Source organism: Denticeps clupeoides, chromosome 9 (assembly GCF_900700375.1).
Source record: "Denticeps clupeoides chromosome 9, fDenClu1.1, whole genome shotgun sequence".
In the NCBI taxonomy this organism is placed as follows: Eukaryota; Metazoa; Chordata; class Actinopteri; order Clupeiformes; family Denticipitidae; genus Denticeps; species Denticeps clupeoides.
Genome location: NC_041715.1, coordinates 12,873,011 through 12,891,131, shown reverse-complemented (window position 1 = coordinate 12,891,131; position 18,121 = coordinate 12,873,011). Strand labels below are relative to the sequence as shown.

At 42.2% G+C, this 18,121-nt stretch overlaps 1 protein-coding gene across 1 annotated transcript; it reads left to right on the top strand.

Moving 5' to 3' along the window:
- The first annotated feature begins 49 nt into the window (after positions 1 to 49).
- Positions 50 to 17,448, top strand: hibch (3-hydroxyisobutyryl-CoA hydrolase). Its single transcript, XM_028991632.1, has 14 exons — positions 50 to 182; positions 913 to 955; positions 1,034 to 1,165; positions 1,238 to 1,322; positions 1,419 to 1,499; positions 1,607 to 1,659; positions 9,498 to 9,576; positions 12,390 to 12,535; positions 13,512 to 13,598; positions 14,417 to 14,475; positions 14,959 to 15,040; positions 16,341 to 16,460; positions 16,797 to 16,830; positions 17,161 to 17,448. The coding sequence occupies exons 1-14, from the start codon at positions 151 to 153 to the stop codon at positions 17,274 to 17,276; spliced, it is 1,149 nt and encodes a 382-aa protein (XP_028847465.1). The 5' UTR covers positions 50 to 150; the 3' UTR covers positions 17,277 to 17,448.
- Positions 17,449 to 18,121: the final 673 nt, after the last annotated feature.

Sequence of the window (18,121 nt, the reverse complement as noted above, 5' to 3'; positions counted from 1 at the left end):
GTTCACGTTCGTCTGTGGTGTCGACGTCTGACGTCACTGTACACGTCACTGTACGTAGCCAATAGCTGCAGTTGTCGGAAAGGTTGTTGTTACGAGGCCGCGTCGGCTGAACACCGGTCTCGGTGGTTTTTACGCCGACTGCGGTCGAAGATGCCAGTAGCGGCGCTGAGGTCTGCGTGCAGGTGAGGGACATGGCCGGAACATTTAAATTATTTTAATTTAATTTAACCGAGTGGCAGCCTGTCGGGCGAGAGGCTGAGCGCGTAAACGGAGCGTTTGACATTCACTGACTGACACGAATGGACCCGAACACCGACGAATTCTCACATTTACGGCGTTTACCAGTTATTATCCAGGGCGACTTACAACCTGCAGTGACGGGGACAGCGCCCCCCCGGAGACACTCGGGGTTGAGTGTCCTGCTCAGGGACACGATGGTAGTAAGTGGGGTCGAGCGGCCTGCAATTCTCCTTCTTATTATTATTTGCGGTGATGCCTCCCCTACATCAGCGTCTTCCCACCGTCGAGGTCACACCACCTCCATCCCCCTGGAATCCTATAAGTGAAGTGATTGTCACATGTGATACACAGCAGCACAGCACACGGTGCACACAGTGAAATTTGTCCTCTGCATTTAACCCATCACCCTGAGTGAGTATTGGGCAGCCATGACAGGCGCCCGGGGAGCAGTGTGTGGGGACGGTGCTTTGCTCAGTGACACCTCAGTGGCACCTTGACAGATCGGGATTCGAACCAGCAATCTTCTGATTACGGGGCCGCTTCCTTAACCGCTAGGCCACCACTGCCCGCCAGTGCCGCGCTGGTTGTCCTTTAGTTTTGAAATGTGGTATGGGAGAGCAAATAAACCTTTTTTTTTTTCTTTCTATTTTTTACTTTGGTCAACACGTACAGGCTGATGTCAGCCTGCAGGTTGCAAAGGATTCAAGCGCATATGGTGAGTGCTCATCTGGTGCCGACTTGGGTCCACGGCTGTAGGCGTGCGTGCTTGACCTGGTGTTCGGCTTCCCGACAGATGTGCGGGCACGCTGGGCCAGAGGTCCTGCTGGAGAGAGTGGGGAATGCCGGCGTCATCACCCTGAACCGGCCCAAGGTCCTGAATGCCTTGACGCTCAACATGATCAGACTCATCTACCCACAGCTGAAGGTGGGACCGGTGGTCGAAATTCGGAAAAAATGTGTCCAGAACCCACTGCAAACAAGTTGTTTGTCTTGACAGAAATGGGAAGCAGACACTGAGACCAGCGTGGTGATAATCAAGGGAGCGGGAGAGAAAGCGTTCTGTGCTGGTGGAGACGTTACCGGTAACAGATAGAACTACTTCTGTACATTTCTCATCTCACTGATTGTACTTATTTGTCCCTTGGTGTGTTTTTAAATGAGCTCTTTTGCCCCCTCAGCTGTCGCAGAAGCTGGCAAGTCAGGAGACCGCCTTGTAAAAGACCTTTTTCGAGAGGAGTACACGTTGAACAACGCTATTGGTGAGACTTGGGCTCTTTTTTTTTTTCCTAGTCATTGAATAAGCATTTATGGGTATCATGCCTGCTTGGAAGGTATTTTGACAACAGTGGTTGGTCTCTTGTTTTAGGCACTTGTCGGAAACCATATGTGGCCCTGATTGGTGGAATAACAATGGGAGGAGTAAGTATTCATTTGCCTTCTGTGATTATTTGCGTTCTTTGCTCCACCAGATGGCAGCAATGGCTCATGTAACGTGGGGATACCAGATTTACATTTACAGCATTTATCAGAGGTCTTCATCCAGAGCGATTTACAATCAGTAATTACAGGGACAGTCCCCCCCTGGAGACACTCAGGGTAAAGTGTCTTGCTTAGGGACAGTAAGTGGGATTTGAACCTGGGCCTTCTGGTTCATAGGTGAGTGTGTTACCAGTGTGTTACCCAATAGGCTTGTACCACCCTCCTTCTAGTACTGTCTGTGTTAATTCCCTTTAAAAAAACAAAACAAAATGAACGTCTTGCTGGTGTCCAAAGAAGATGCCACCAGTCCACCAAAAAACCCGCAGATGTGCTGTTTGGGTGACGTAAGAAAACAAAAGGTTAGGTATTTTAGCACCGTTATCTGTGAGGTGATCTTTGTTTTCTGGCTATGTTTTCGAAGCTAGTGCTTGTCTGTATTTTCCTCTGAGTGTAGTTTCTTCATGTGCCCTGTGCATACGCGTGTAAATAGTGGATAATCCATGACAGGTTTCGGTTGCATTTGGCGGGTCCTCCTGTAGGTGGTGTTGGTGAGCTGCGCTGAGATTTTCTCAGTTTATTATGAATTGACACCCTAGTTGTCTCTGATTGGCTGGAAGGACACAAGGCAGCTCAAGTTGTTGCCGCTTTTTTTTTATTGTTTTTTTTTTCACCCATCCGTTTTGAATTTGAATTGAAACCTCACTCTCCTGTTTTTAAAATGTATTTGTGATGCTGATATAAGAATTATTACACACCTATATTTTTTTTATTTAATTGTAATAGTCTTAAAATATGCTTTTGGTTTCATTGAAGAAGTAATAAATGTTTTGGTATACTGACTGGTAAGATCTAGAGGGTTGTAAGTGACCTTTCACCAGTATTACAGTAAAAACAAGACACAACCAGTAGCTTAATCTGACTTTCAATCGCATAAATTAAATGTATTTTATCTCCTCTCCAGTAAAATGAACTCAACAAGAGCTTTCATCTATCTTAGTTTCACCCAAAAATGACAAAATGACAAGTCTGGCTGGATCCAGTAATACTAATGATTAACTTGATAAAGGTTTATGCTTTGGTCTCTGCCCTCAATGATTTTATTATCATTTTTAATTTATAAGGTATCAATAAGATCTAATGAGTGCACACATGTGGGTCATGTTGATTCCCTCCTCCCTCTGCCTGCTGTGGAGTGGTGCTCATCAAGGTCAGACTACCCCCCAAGTGAGGGGTAGGTGGGGAAGAACAGTGAAGGACAGAGATCTGCCTCATCTAGTGTCCCCCTAAAATCCACAGTAGGGGAGACAGAATGCACCGTGTGCGACTCAACCCGGCCAAACACTGTCACATCTCCTTATTCTGCTGCACTGTTTACCTGACATAGAAATTGATGAATATTTTTTCTAAATTCTCCTCATTTTTATTTCCTCAGTCTTATGATTGCGTCCTTAAAACATGGTTCGTTGCTGAATACATTTTCCATCCCTTTGCTGTCAAATACTTGACCCTTTTCAGAATGTGCGATTGACCGCAGACAGTAGTAAACCTACCTGCTCTGGGACAATCAATGTCGTGGCCATAGAAAGAAAGCACAGGGCTGACCTTTTGACCTCCACCGCCACCAGACAGGGGTCATTACCGAATCCTCATTGGCTCGTCTAATCGCTTCCATCTGAAAAAAATTCTTTTTGTTGTGTCCTGGTTGTGACTGGTCAGCTTCGTAAATAATATAAATAATTTTCTATTCACGCTGGAAGAATGTAGAATGTACCAGGTAATACAATTAGTCACTGTCTAATTAAGAGTGGACAAATGGGCCTATGATTTTGTGTGTGTTGACGCAATATAGAGTAGGGACGTGAAGACTACAACCCCCAGGGGCCGGACTACCACCTCGACATGTACAGCTGTGTGTGGACCAGAATGTCCTGCCTCAGAATGACGTTCCCACCACTTTCTACACACCCAGCGAGTCGTGCCGTTCCTGAATGTTTATTGCCTTCTTTCAGATTTATGGCAATCAGTGAGGAACGTGCACACACGACCTGTCCGAGTTCAGCCGAAATGCTGTAGTATTATTTACAGAGCCGACATGTGCAGTGTAAACTCCGCCTTTACTGCTGTGGTGTGCTGCATGGCTGTCTCTTGTTAACAGTCCAAGACACAGAGATTTAATAGCAGAATAAAACAGGGACATTACTTTAAAAGGCTTTTGGATAAAAAAAAAAAAAAGAAGCCTTCTTTAAACAGCCGAGCTGGAGGACACTTCTGTTTGCATAAGGGGGATTTGTGGACTTACACGTTTCGGTGCTGAAAAGGGGTCGGCAACCTAAAATGTCTAGAAGAACCATGGTAGTTTTTAATCCAATACATCTCTAGAGACTACGATGGTTAGGGTTAGCCCCACCCCCCCCCCCCCCCCACACACACACACACTTGGAAACCACTTGGAAAATACACATAACCTGTGCCATTGTAATTTAGGCATTTCTTTGTAGAGAATGAACTTTATAAAAGGCTATATAAATTATTTGCTTTATATTTTAAGTAATGCAAACGAAAGAAGCAAATTAAATTCATTGTACAATTACCATTACTCTAAAGAACTAGGTCAAAAATTATTCTGAAATTTATTGTGACACATTATTGATATACTGGGATCCACCAAACTGATTTTTTTTTGTGCTTCAAAATTTGCTGTGCGTCACCGTTCTTGTGGGCAACATATCAATGTATTATATCATGGGATATATTTTATTCCCCACCCCCCCAACAAAACACTGAATTAAAATGCTATGATAACATGCTGCATATTATTCTTTTAAAATTATAATACTTAGTGTTGTATAGAAATGAATTGACAGAAACCGCTTTAAAGAACCGCAGTAAAGTAATTAAAATGCACCATTCACCAGAGCTGGAAAACATTTTCGTTAACACCATATCTGTAACTGACCAGTGAGCTGATCCTGCTTTGCATCACTAACGCGAGTCAGATTTTAGTTTTTTCTGTTGTGCTACCGCCGCGATGCCTGCACAATCCATACCATAAGACATTATCGTAGCAACTTGTGTGGTCTGAATGGAATTTTAGTGTAATTACGACCTCTTCCACCATGTGCTGTGCTGCGACTGCATGTAAATAGAAGGGAGATGGATGATCCTTTCAAACGTCTTGGTTTCTAACGCTTGAGATGTTCCACATGGCGATGACTCACCATTATGGATGTTTTTTTTGCCTCCCCACTTCAGGTGGGGCAATTTTCTCTTTTGGAGGAGCGGATTTTGTCTTTATAGGCCTCATTGTGGCGAAGGGGCACATTTCTTTTTGTGATTGTCTAAATATAGTTCGGAATGTCTTCCATCTGAAAACCTGACACAAACATGGATTATAAAACTAAACATTTTGGCTGCCTAGTGTAAATATAGCAGCATAGCTGGAGAGCTGGATGGGACCTTTTCATTTAAGCACCGCTTTCACGAACATGCGACAAATGTACAGTCACTTACCTGTGTTATGAAGCCTAATGTCGATAAAGAAAACACTCCTCTCCTCTTGGCATAGTTGCGCTAATCTGTTTTAGGGCCAAGGCAGAATCGTTCGGAGGTGTCCCATAAGTAAACAGAGGCTGTCCATTAGATACTTCATAAATCTCTCCAAACCACCGTAAAAGCTTTAGAGCTGTGGTGAGATTCTGAGTGCATTTGTGTTCGCTTTACAGGCCCTTTTCAACGAGGCTGAAGCTCAACAATGCTAGAAATAAAAAAAAGTCACCTTGTGTAGGAGTGCCAAGCTTTAGGCTCTACAGTCTGTTTATATTATGCAAATTCTGTCAACCTTGGAATTTTTGTCCCTTCAGTGCAAACCGGTGAAAATTTGACCAACAAGCATAGCAGACTGCGACGGCGACTGCTGTCACTCACTACAGTGGAAATTGTGACCTCGCGTACTATGCATGCACACACGTTCACAAGGACTGGAAACATGGAAGTTGTAGATTATGTACTTATAATGTAATGTAGAGAGAATGGCTTTCTCCCACACCTAAGTTGCTTCCCCATACAAGCCTGCAAAATCGTGAAGGATCTGATTTAGAATTTGGTGCTCGATGGTCGAGGTCATTTACACTGACTTAACAGGCACAGCACCGTGAGGCAGGGATTCAAGTTTTATTTCGGATATTCGGACCGTATTCCCTCCAGAGCGTTCACACATCATAAACAAACCACACTGACGTGTGTCTGTGCTTCAGGCAAGAGCAGTTGTCATAATCTTTTGGCTAGGCAGCCATGATTGGTCTGTGATGCAGTTTGTAGGTTTTTTCAGTCACACAAAGTCACGATGCTTTAAAAAGAAAACAATAATGTTATTCCCTGTCACAAACTGTCATCTCAAATTTTTATCTTCATGTGACTGTATCCACCAATAGTTGATACACCGATAGTGTTTTGTAGTGTGACTTTTATGTGCCCTCTCTTGAAATTTTATATGAACTTAAAATAAAAACACAAATACCGTCCGTAATATTGATACTTTGTTTTTTTGTTTGCTTATATCACTTACTCTTTGTAAATGAGAGGAATTATACATCCTGAGCTTTGCTCCTCAGTGACCTATTTGGTGTCCATTTTAAGCCAAGCCAATATTTAGAGTTGAACTGGTGCCTGTGTGTCTCTGTTTATGTGTCCGATTCCGCGTTGTCATTTGCTGGTGACTTGGACTGCCCACCATTCCTGCTATGAAGGTGGGTGTTAGCTGGGTTGCTAACCATGTTATAGATAAGATTGAGTTAACCAGGTGTTAACCCTTACATCCTGGTATCTTTTCAATCCCTTGCCACATGTTTGGGGTTTGTTTCATTTTGTATCCCAACTTGGCTCTCAGCAGGGGCGGACTCATTCTTCGCTCTCCCTCTTATCTGCCCTGCATTGCTCCTCTCATCTCATGTAGTCTCTTGTCTTATACTTACATCCACCCCACGCCTCAGCAGCTTCATACCCCCAGCGTGAACAGGCATGTCTGTTACCAGCGCCCCTATGTCAGCAGGCCCGGGCGGCTTCTTCGACGGCTGGACTACCTCCAGCTCCCTATTTCCCTCCCCTGTGGCAAGTCATGACTTTTTAGGTTGTAAGGTGTAGTCACCATGTGCTTACAGGGAGTGCAGAATTATTAGGCAAGTTGTATTTTTGAGGAATAATTTTATTATTGAACAACCATGTTCTCAATGAACCCAAAAAACTCATTAATATCAAAGCTGAATGTTTTTGGAAGTAGTTTTTAGTTTGTTTATATTTTTTTAGCTATTTTAGGGGGATATCTGTGTGTGCAGGTGACTATTACTGTGCATAATTATTAGGCAACTTAACAAAAAACAAATATATACCCATTTCAATTATTTATTTTTACCAGTGAAACCAATATAACATCTCCACATTCACAAATATACATTTCTGACATTCAAAAACAAAACAAAAACAAATCAGCGACCAATATAGCCACCTGCAATCCATGGATTCTGTCAGTGTTTTGATCTGTTCACCATCAACATTGCGTGCAGCAGCAACCACAGCCTCCCAGACACTGTTCAGAGAGGTATACTGTTTTCCCTCCTTGTAAATCTCACATTTGATGATGGACCACAGGTTCTCAATGGGGTTCAGATCAGGTTAACAAGGAGGCCATGTCATTAGTTTTTCTTCTTTTATACCCTTTCTTGCCAGCCACGCTGTGGAGTACTTGGACGCGTGTGATGGAGCATTGTCCTGCATGAAAATCATGTTTTTCTTGAAGGATGCAGACCACTGCTTGAAGAAGGTGTCTTCCAGAAACTGGCAGTAGGACTGGGAGTTGAGCTTGACTCCATCCTCAACCCGAAAAGGCCCCACAAGCTCATCTTTGATGATACCAGCCCAAACCAGTACTCCACCTCCACCTTGCTGGCGTCTGAGTCAGACTGGAGCTCTCTGCCCTTTACCAATCCAGCCTCGGGCCCATCCATCTGGCCCATCAAGACTCACTCTCATTTCATCAGTCCATAAAACCTTAGAAAAATCAGTCTTGAGATATTTCTTGGCCCAGTCTTGACGTTTCAGCTTGTGTGTCTTGTTCAGTGGTGGTCGTCTTTCAGCCTTTCTTACCTTGGCCATGTCTCTGAGTATTGCACACCTTGTGCTTTTGGGCACTCCAGTGATGATGAAGCTCTGAAATATGGCCAAACTGGTGGCAAGTGGCATCTTGGCAGCTGCACGCTTGACTTTTCTCAGTTCATGGGCAGTTATTTTGCGCCTTGGTTTTTCCACAGGCTTCTTGCGACCCTGTTGACTATTTTGAATGAAACGCTTGATTGTTCGATGATCACGCTTCAGAAGCTTTGCAATTTTAAGAGTGCTGCATCCCTCTGCAAGATATCTCACTATTTTTGACTTTTCTGAGCCTGTCAAGTCCTTCTTTTTACCCATTTTTCCAAAGCAAAGGAAGTTGCCTAATAATTATGCACACCTGATATAGGGTGTTGATGTCATTAGACCACACCCCTTCTCATTACAGAGATCTAATATGCAAATGAGTATTTTCTCCACATCACCTAATATGCTTAAGAAAATACTCATTTGCCTAATAATTCTGCACTCCCTGTATGTTGCTGAGGTGGTTTTTTTCCAGTTCCTACAATGTACTCCCTGCTGGAGTACAGTCTGGAGTAATTCTCCTCCCCATGTAATTCTCTTTTTCTCTGTTCTTTTTCTACCCTCTGTATTGTGATGTTTGTGTATATGTATGATCTGGTTGATGGACAGTCTTTTCGTTGGTAGTTTTGACTAGTGACATGGTAGATTGCAACAACAACAGCAATAAAGGGTTCTCATAATCAACATAATCATCATCATAATCACCTCTACCAAAAACTACAATGCCAATATTGGTCCCTTAATAATGTCCAACAGTCTTATGATGATCATATATTTGATCATATTAATATCCCATCAGCACCCTTTTTAATTGCTGTCCTATGTAATTTTTCTCCAAAATATGAAAATTAAAATGTGTGTGTGTGTGTGTGTAGGCTATGCTTTCAGTATAGTGTTGTAACCAATGTAACACATATTCAGAACATCTTAATCTGGGTTAATGACATATGAAGAAACTAATATTATATAGATTAACACAATTTATGGGCCAGGATCTTTAAACATTTTTGTCTGCAAAACACTTTTGAGTGCAAGAACGATCACACCAGCAGCATTGTAAAGTTGGCCTGGGAACTTTTTCCTGGCTTTTCAGACAGAACCAAGCGGATTCCCCGCCAGCATAAACTCTACGCCTACTACATCCACTAAATCCGTTGCAGAGGACGTGTAGCACAGCAGAGCTGACAAGGCCCCTCCTTGCTCACATCGGATTCTCTCCTGCTGGAGCAGCAGTTGCCCCATGTGCCGCCCTGACTGTGGGTTTCTGACAACGGCTGTACTGATCTGGCACCACAGTAATGCTGGGGCCGAGTTGTCATGGCAACAGTGCAGGAGGAGCTGCTCCTCTGATGCTCGTTGCAGAGGTGACTCAGAGCATCTCCTCCTGAGCAGTCACTCCTCATCAAACTCCAGCCATGTAATGGCGCCTCGATCTGGTTATTTACCTGAGTGGGGGTGCGGGGTCTGACCTCATACAGCTCCCAGCGGCACCTCCCTACCGATGGGCTCAAGTATCGATCTGTCTCTCTTTCCATGCCACGACCTTTTATCTCCTCCTTTCATTTTCACTCCATTTCTCCCTTCTCTCTTAGGGCGTTGGCCTCTCGGTGCACGGTCAGTTTCGGGTGGCCACTGAGAAGACGCTCTTCGCCATGCCAGAGACTGCAATTGGTGAGCCCCCCCCAAACACACACACAGACACCCACACACCACCCTCAGAACATCAATAATGAAACAGCCTTGGTTGCAGCACTATCACAACAGCCTCACCTTGTAGAAAAACCATGTCTGAGCAGTCATGTGCTGAGCTATAAGAGGATTAGCCAATCACACGGTGCATTGCACAAGACTGCCATTATTCCTCAGCCCAAACGTCACAGAGATCTAAATGGCTCACTGAAAAATGCTGATGTTGCCTCTTTGACCAGATTATGTTTATTTCGCCTGAATGTCGGTATACGACCGTAATGTTTTTTTTCATCTGAATAGCTAGACTACTCTTCAGTGCCCTAGGGGGTAAGGAAGCGGATACGTAACCGAAGGGTTCTGGGCTCTCCCTGGGCCCCGTTCATGGAGAGTGATTGGTTAAATGCAGAGGGCAATGAGTATAAAAATTACAAAAACAATCACTTCACTTTCCTTTCACTGAAGACAGATTGGGGGCAAAAGTTTCAGCGGATAGCGCTAGTCACAGAGTCATTCATCATACCTCCGGTTATCAGAAAACATGATGACTTGTCAGCCTCACTTCTTGGTATTTCCCCACATTTAACGCAAAGGTGAAAAGTTAGAAGCAAAAATGTAGTTTGTGTTGCTCATTTAGTGCTATAATACTGAACCTGTTTACACTAAGCTTAATTATTATGCTGCCACCTTGGTTATTGGACAGCCAGACCATGTTGTGCCTCAGACTCAGTAAAGCTTGCAGGTTATTTCACCAAAGGGCACCGGGGCGGTTCCTGCCGCACTGCCTTGGCTGCCTAACAGACAATGTCAGAATTACACCCTTAGGGTGTGTGTGAAGCTGTCCGTACTTGGAAAGAATGCCTGCACTCATCACTAAATCAATATGCCATTAAAATGGTTGGTTGGTTTGCAGGTTTCCTGTGGTGCAGTGCTCGGTTATTCTCTTGCATTTATATACTTCTTGATTTGCATATTTTATTTCTTAAGACCGGTTATTTATTAAGGCATTCATTGACTTGGGCAGGGTTCGTTGGTCTTCAAGATCACTGAACCTCGTCAAAAGAAACATTCTGAGAGAAAAAGAAAAGTTCTGCTGCATTGATCTGGGTGTATTTACATTGGCCACATAAAACTACATGCCCAATCAGTGTTTACGGTATCATCCATTCATCCATTATATTGACAGTTTAGTAGATTTGTGGCACCTATCCTGTCGTGTAAGCCTGTCATGATGGGACTAGCCGCTGTAGGCTTCATAACAATTATTCTGCCGGTCCGTTTTACCAAATACCGAGACGGACTTGAACACGACGTTCCTTGTACAGATACTTGAATCCATTGAATCCTCCTCACAGGAGGATTTCCTTTCAGCAAAACATTCATTATCTTCACCCACAGAATAATATGTTGGCAACCTTGATGTATATCAGAGGGTGGTCTGCTGAATGGTGCGTCCTTGTCCTTCAACACCCACTCCCAGAGAAGGCCGCCGGTGTGTGATTCGCTCCATTAATGAAACCCCTCTGACAGCAGCCATATCTTTCACCTCTCAGCGACAGATCCAGCTGAAGATGCTGAAGACAGCACCCCAAGCCGCATAAGCTTGTGACTGAAACGCAGCGTCTGCACGGTGCACCCTGTAATGGCATTAAGAGACAGGGTCTCTGCGTACGCCGGATTGCAGGGCTTAATCCTCTTTGGGTCGTCTCTGGCTTAATGGTTTGCTTGATGCTCAGTCTGTGCGCTTTTGTCTCAAAGCTGTGAATGAGAATGCTCTGTGTAACTTCACGTTGTAGGTGTGAGTTACAGAGGCGTGATCTGAAACTGCGGTGAGGAAACCCTGGATCCGGATCACAGTGGGGCTTTAAGACTCTTGCCATCCCGTGGAGTCTAAGACCGGAAACAAAATCTCTTCCATTGGTGTCCATTCAGTACTGTGATGTAACCCAACAGTTCAACAGGAAACGAAGAAATAAATGAGCTTTCAGTATGAATTGTGCATTTCCTCCTCTTGGGAACATTCATTTGGGGAGATTATCCAATTATCAAGGCATCATGCAAATGTTTCCTGTGCCTCTTGGTTTGCTCTTTCAATTAAATTATAAGGGTATGTAATTCATTGACCTTGTACACAGGGTTGTTTTCTTTCGAGGAAGAAAAGTAGAAAAGTGTAGCCTCTTTGTGAAACCATTCGTAGGATTCATCAGTTCAGATTGCTGGAGTGTGATCCCGCTGCTGGCTGCTGATTGGAATCCTCCCAGATGATCTGTTGCCCATCTGTGTTTCTGCTGCCTACAAACCCCACCCCCATTCGCCTAACCCCCTTGGTGGTGGGATTATAGGATATTTGTGTCTTCAAAACTGCCACTGTGGTGGGACAAAACAAATGAGTGAACAACGTATAATCTCTATTTATGATATTTTTTTCATACCGAATTCAGGTCACAAGGCCTAATCCCCAATCCTGTGCACCATTCCGCAGATTTTAAATCACCATGATTCTGGTTGTGTAGACTAAATCATGCAAATGTACAAAAAGGAGATTGTAACGTTCTTGCATTGCTGAATCATCACATATCTCTATAATTCACTTGGTTTCATTTGATTTGCTGCCGCCACCCTGTTTGGGGTTTATGGCTATTTTTCAGGGGTTAAATGATCAATAGTAGATTACCCTGCTGTACGTCCAGAAAATATCCAGTGAGCGGCAGTGAAGGGCCTCAGTTCTCATGCTCATCCTTTTTTTTTTTTTACACCCTCCACCCTCTTCTAGTGTGTCTGTCTTCTTCTTTCTGTAGGCCTGTTTCCCGATGTCGGAGGTGGCTACTTCCTACCCAGACTGAAAGGCAAGCTGGGCCTTTTCCTGGCACTGACCGGCTTCCGCCTCAAAGGCAGGGATGTGCTGAGGGCTGGTGTGGCCACCCACTTTGTGGAGTCAGAGAAGGTATCTGTGTCTATTTATGGGAAAATGAGGATGCCTGCAGAGTCAGTGTTGCTGAGTCAGTCCAGACCAGTGCCAGCCAGTGGGATGCCTGGGTGCTGGCAATGTCAGGACCTTATCTGGCAGAAGACCCTGCCAGTTGGCTCTGTGGGGGCAAGATGAAACTCAGAATGCGAGGCCGATGGCACAGCTGGAGAGAGTCACATGGGGTTTGGACTAATGATCATTGCTGGTGCAGAGAAAACAACCCAGCAGGTTTCCCCTTTGCAAGGAAAGATCATATTAAAAGTAAAGGTCTAAAGAGGACACAACACACTCCCTCTTATGTGGCTATGATTAGCGAAACACTGCAGCACAGCACACGGTGCACACAGCGAAATGTCCTTGCCACAACTATTATTCTTTAGCCTAGCGGCTAAGGAAGTTGACATGAAACCAAAGGTTTGCCACTGAGCAAAGTTCTGTCCCCACAGACTGCTCCCCTTTCATGGCTGCCCACTGCTCACCAAGGGTGATGGGCTAAAAGCATAGGACACATTTCATTTTGTGCACCATGTGCTGTGTTTCACAATGACAAACACTTCACTTTCACATAGCAGTATAGTCACCAGTTTTACCAAACTTCAGGGCAGTTTCCACAGGAAAATCATGGTTTCAGTACCCTAGGAGATGAAATAGGCCAGTTAAACCAGCAGGGCTGTTCTCTCTACCTCATCTCAGTGATTATCTCCTGCGCGGCACTCTGCGTCCAATTAAATGCAGTCTGCCTCCGCAGTCATCATCCCAGCTGCACCCTGTAAATCTGTTCAGGTGGGCTGGGCCTCTGTATCTTCAAACCATTTAATGTACAGCCTGGTTTATTCTAGCTGTTCAGTCAGTGACTGACTTTTTTTTTTTTTTTTTTTTAACAGTAAATGGATAATTTGGAATTGTCTCATTTTTTTACACTATTGACCAATGATAAATGTACTTGTGAAAGATTTCAGCCCTTGAGAAGGACCTGGTTGATCTAAGATCTCCCTCTGTTGATGATGTGGCTAAAGTGTTGGATGCTTACCAGGGACAGGTAGGTATCGGCCTGCATAGAAATTTTACACATGCATAATGCCAATAACAAAATATTGTCATGTATTTACTACTTGGTGTATGTGAGTCACTACTGTCCACTACTCAAACGTAAGTCAAATAAAGCACCAAAGACACTGTGGCTTTTAGAGCTCTGTTGAGTTGTATCATTTTCATGTTGGATTTATGACCCAATGCTGGCAATTATCCTGTAAACACAACAAGAAAGGAGTGGACACCAGAAAAGATGTCCAAATGGGAATGAATGATATGTTCAGTAGGAAATCAGGACGTGTGGTAATGCTGCCTCTGCCATGTCACTGGCCAGCATTTATCTTATTATTTTTATTTTATTCTGTAGTCATTGTGAACTTCCAGAATTTTCAAAATGTAATGAGAAAAGTGCTCCAATTTTATATCCAATTTTTTTAATGAGTGAGTTAAGTGTGGGCCATTGTTCAGCATTTACACTTGGTAGGCTGAAGAATAGACACTTGTGGTACTCCTCCATAGCCAGCTATAGTGAAAGTGAGTGTCACTGTGATAGGCAGCATCAAAAAAAAATTTTATGTGCAGGAGTCAGCATTAATCCAACAGAGGCTCAGACCGTACAGTGGTTAGAATACACAATCCATTTTGATCATATTACAGCTTTTTATAGCTTTCCCATTTTTGGCAAACAGTAAACAGTTGGCAGGTGCTGAATGTAAACCATAGGTCTAGCTCTTCGTGGTGCCTTTGGCTGTGTGATTTTGCAATCAATTAAAATGTACTCTATCTTAATTGAAATGTCTTTTAAATCTTTTTTTCTCTCTACAGAGCACACTGGATGCAGAGAAGCCTTTTGTTCTCCAGCAACACATGAAAGATATTGACCGGTAAATGTAAACGCTCAGTTGGTCCTTTTATTCATTAAAAATCTGAAATTGAAAACGTTTGTCTGTTCCACTTACAAAGTATTTTAAGTTGTTCTTTTGTAACATTATTTTTTCTAGAAATAATTGTGTTGTGATATATTATAGCTGTCAAAGTACATGGTGAAATTCCTAGACATATGGACTATTTTAAGGACATTTACCTCAGATATTTGTGTATTTTATAAAAGGGACAGAACATCAGTTGTACTCTTGTTTTAGGGTTTTGTTCTCTGTACATCTTCTCTGCAAGTAACATCATCTCCCACAGGAAAGGGCCATCTTTAGGTGGAAACAAAAAGAAAAATGAGGGTACTATGTTCCATAGTATTAACAGTTTATTCCATAATCCTCCAGTGACCGCAGAGCACAGCTCTAGTGTGGCATGATTGTGGCAGAAGTCAAGTGGAAGGGTCCATTTTTTACATGCATGTGTTAATGTTTCAGGTTATTTGAGGCCACCAGTGTGGAGGGAATTATGAACAACCTGAAGACGGATGGCTCCCCATTTGCACAGAAACAGGCAGAGGTAGACTGTAGAGATAACGTTGGAGCATCTCACACTCATCCCAATAGAGAATACTTATACATATTCTGAGAAAAAGAATGAAATACCCTTTATTAAATGTCTGAATCGGTTTACCTTGTGAATACCTCTCATGATTTCCAGACTTGCTGAAAAACATACACTACAAGTCCAAATTTTGGATGCACCTACTATGTGGCGGTTATGGAGGATGTTTGATCAATCTGTTTTTCAGACTCCCCTCTTTTTACTGCTTTGTTCTCTATGGTCATCATCAAAAGCTCATTAACATGAGTGAATGATTAGAAAAGTGCTCTGCATAAACCTTCAGAACTGTTGGAAACCATCCCTGTTGTCCAGTTTAAGGCGGTGGAGAGAAGCCAAGAGTATAAAATGCTACCAACACAGCAAAGCTCATGCATATAATTTCATAGTCCTGAGTCTATAATGTATTGAAAAAAACACATAAATGAGTAGGTGTGTCCAAAGTTTTGACTGGTAGTATGTATAGGTTAATTCAGACAGTTTGATGAACAATTCACCATCCACTGTGTTTAGGCCTGTGATAAATGTACAAGGTCGCAGGTAGTTGCTGGAAATTTTAGTAACCTAGAGCGGCACAATGTTATCACTTCTCTCCTTATCAGTGGTGCAATTTGTATGGCAGTCCATTGAAGAGTTTTATTGCCAGGCTAATAAAATATAGTACGTCCTACCCTATTTATATGGTTGATTATTAAGCACACACAACATTGCTTGACTAAACCCAAATCCTGATAAGTTACTTGTTTGCCTAATTGATGAGAGCATATTTATTAGCTCCTGAGATAAAAAAAAGAGGCCTTTGGGTCTTTAATGGATTGACATCACAACTACTACACATTATTAGGAACATATTTCCTCTTTAGGTCTGTTGTTGGTATTATTATTATTATTATTATAATTTTTATTATTATTTAGGGTTGTAGTAGCCTAGAGGGTCAGACACTGACCTATGAACCAGAACACCACAGTCCACACCCCACTTTCCACCAATGTGCCCCTGGCTCCAGGGGGACTGTAACTACTGATTATAAGTTGCTCTTGATAAGGGCGTCTAATAAATGCCATTAATGTTCATTTATGATCTGTGAGCGCCTCCTTTCTTGCACCTTTGATGTATGAATATAATATTATAAGTAATATTTAAATATTTTGTTTTAATATTTGTCAGACTTGTCATTAGTATGAACGCTATGCATTACCTTGATGGTTTTGTCAATTGATCTGGTCTTCCAAATTATTGTTATTTTTTTGTTTTCAGATGCTTTCCAAGATGTCTCCCACATCACTAAAGTTAACGTTGAAACAGATGCAGGCTGGGGCGACCATGAGTTTACAGGAGGTTTTTGTGATGGAGTACAGGCTTAGTCAAGCCTGTATGGTGGGTTTTTTTTTTTTTTTTTTTAAACCGCTATAAGCAACCTGTTGATCCAAAGATGCCGTGAAAGCTGTGATTTTACAGGTTGAACTGCTCGTGTTATGAAATGCCGCTGCGTTTGATGATCCTTTTGAGAACCTCCAGACCCACGTTGAGTCAGTCGTTATGTAGGAAACAGATGCTTGTTGTTTTATGTGGCCAGTAAATCGTGTTAAATAAAGCGTGATGATGTTTAAAGAGATTAAGCCTTCCTAGAAGGCCTTTCAGCCAATTACATTTCAACTGATACAATTTAGGCCTTACCCGATGTATAATTCTTTTTATTTTTATTTCCAACAGAACGGTCACGATTTCTATGAAGGAGTGAGAGCAGGTACTGTAAGATTTCTTAATTTTCAAATAAAAAGTTTAAAAGCTATAACAAAACAGTTCAAACAATAATGCTTGTGCTAGATTTGTGTAAAGTGGAACTAGATTCATGGACAGGAAATCATGCTGAGGGATGGCCAGAGATTTCACTCTGGCTGCACAGCTTTTTTGGCACAAACATGTTTTCATTAACTGTTCCAGTAAATATCATAGTAGAAGATCCCATAAAAAGTATTTTAAAAAATAGTAGAAGATCCCATAAAAAATACTGTTGCCATTTTATTGTTCGCCTTTATTAACTCTCCCGCCCCTCTCCGATTTGTTGAATGCACAGTGCTAATTGACAAGGACCAGAATCCCAAATGGAAGCCATCCACACTGGAGGAAGTAACGGAGAAGTCTGTAGAGAAGAGTTTCCAGTCCCTGGGAGAGCATGATCTTCGCCTCTAACAGTCCAGGCGACTCCGATGCTAATTTAGTACTTCTCCATTTGGTTTTTATTTAGTTCTGGGTACCACTTGATGTTCTGTCCATATGTAGGTTGGTAAAATAACATGGTCCAAAATCTGATTAGCATCACATGGCTCATCAAGAATGATTAAAAACCAGGTTGGTTACCTTGGGAAAGTTGTCTGTATGTTGTTAATGAACTGTATATTTGCATATTGGGCACTATCATCTGGTTTTCTTCATTGTTCAAGACAGGCTTGAATGCTTTTTATGGTCAACCCATTTTAACAAATGAACCTTCAGCAGAAATGCTGCAAAATAATACAATATGTAATGCTGAACTTATGGTTGTGCCTTAAATAAAAAACTTCAATAGGAACTCCAGTTTTCCCTAATTTGCTTATATTTTGTCATTACCATTCAGACAAGGAAAAAACAAAAGGCAATAAATACATATATGTATGTTCTACCGATTTGCAGAGTGAAACATGTACTAAGAGAAACGTACTCAGTTCAGTGAGCCACACATGCACACAATCAGACTGAACTTTTTAATTGTGATTTTAAGAATTTTGAAATTATTAGTTCATTGTACACAGCACCAATTTTGTTTCATATATACTATAACAAAACATGTTGCACACAACAGTTGCCAAATGTGTTTATGTGTGAAAAAATTATATTTTGGGTAGAACATTTTTTTTTTTTTTTAACATTAATCCCTTTGACTATGATTAGTGCAAATAATGCTATTTTTATTTAACTGGAATGGATTGTCTGTTGGTTTATTTTTAGCACAGAATTTTAAGCACACCACATTCCATGGCACAGGGTGCGCTAAAAGG

Excerpts from the sequence above, each read along its gene's own strand:
- hibch (XM_028991632.1), top strand. The coding sequence starts at position 151 with ATGCCAGTAGCGGCGCTGAGGTCTGCGTGCAG. Across the intron at positions 183-912 it reads GCGCTGAGGTCTGCGTGCAG|GCTGATGTCAGCCTGCAGGT; the intron begins GTGAGGGACATG and ends CAACACGTACAG. Across the intron at positions 956-1,033 it reads AAAGGATTCAAGCGCATATG|ATGTGCGGGCACGCTGGGCC; the intron begins GTGAGTGCTCAT and ends GCTTCCCGACAG.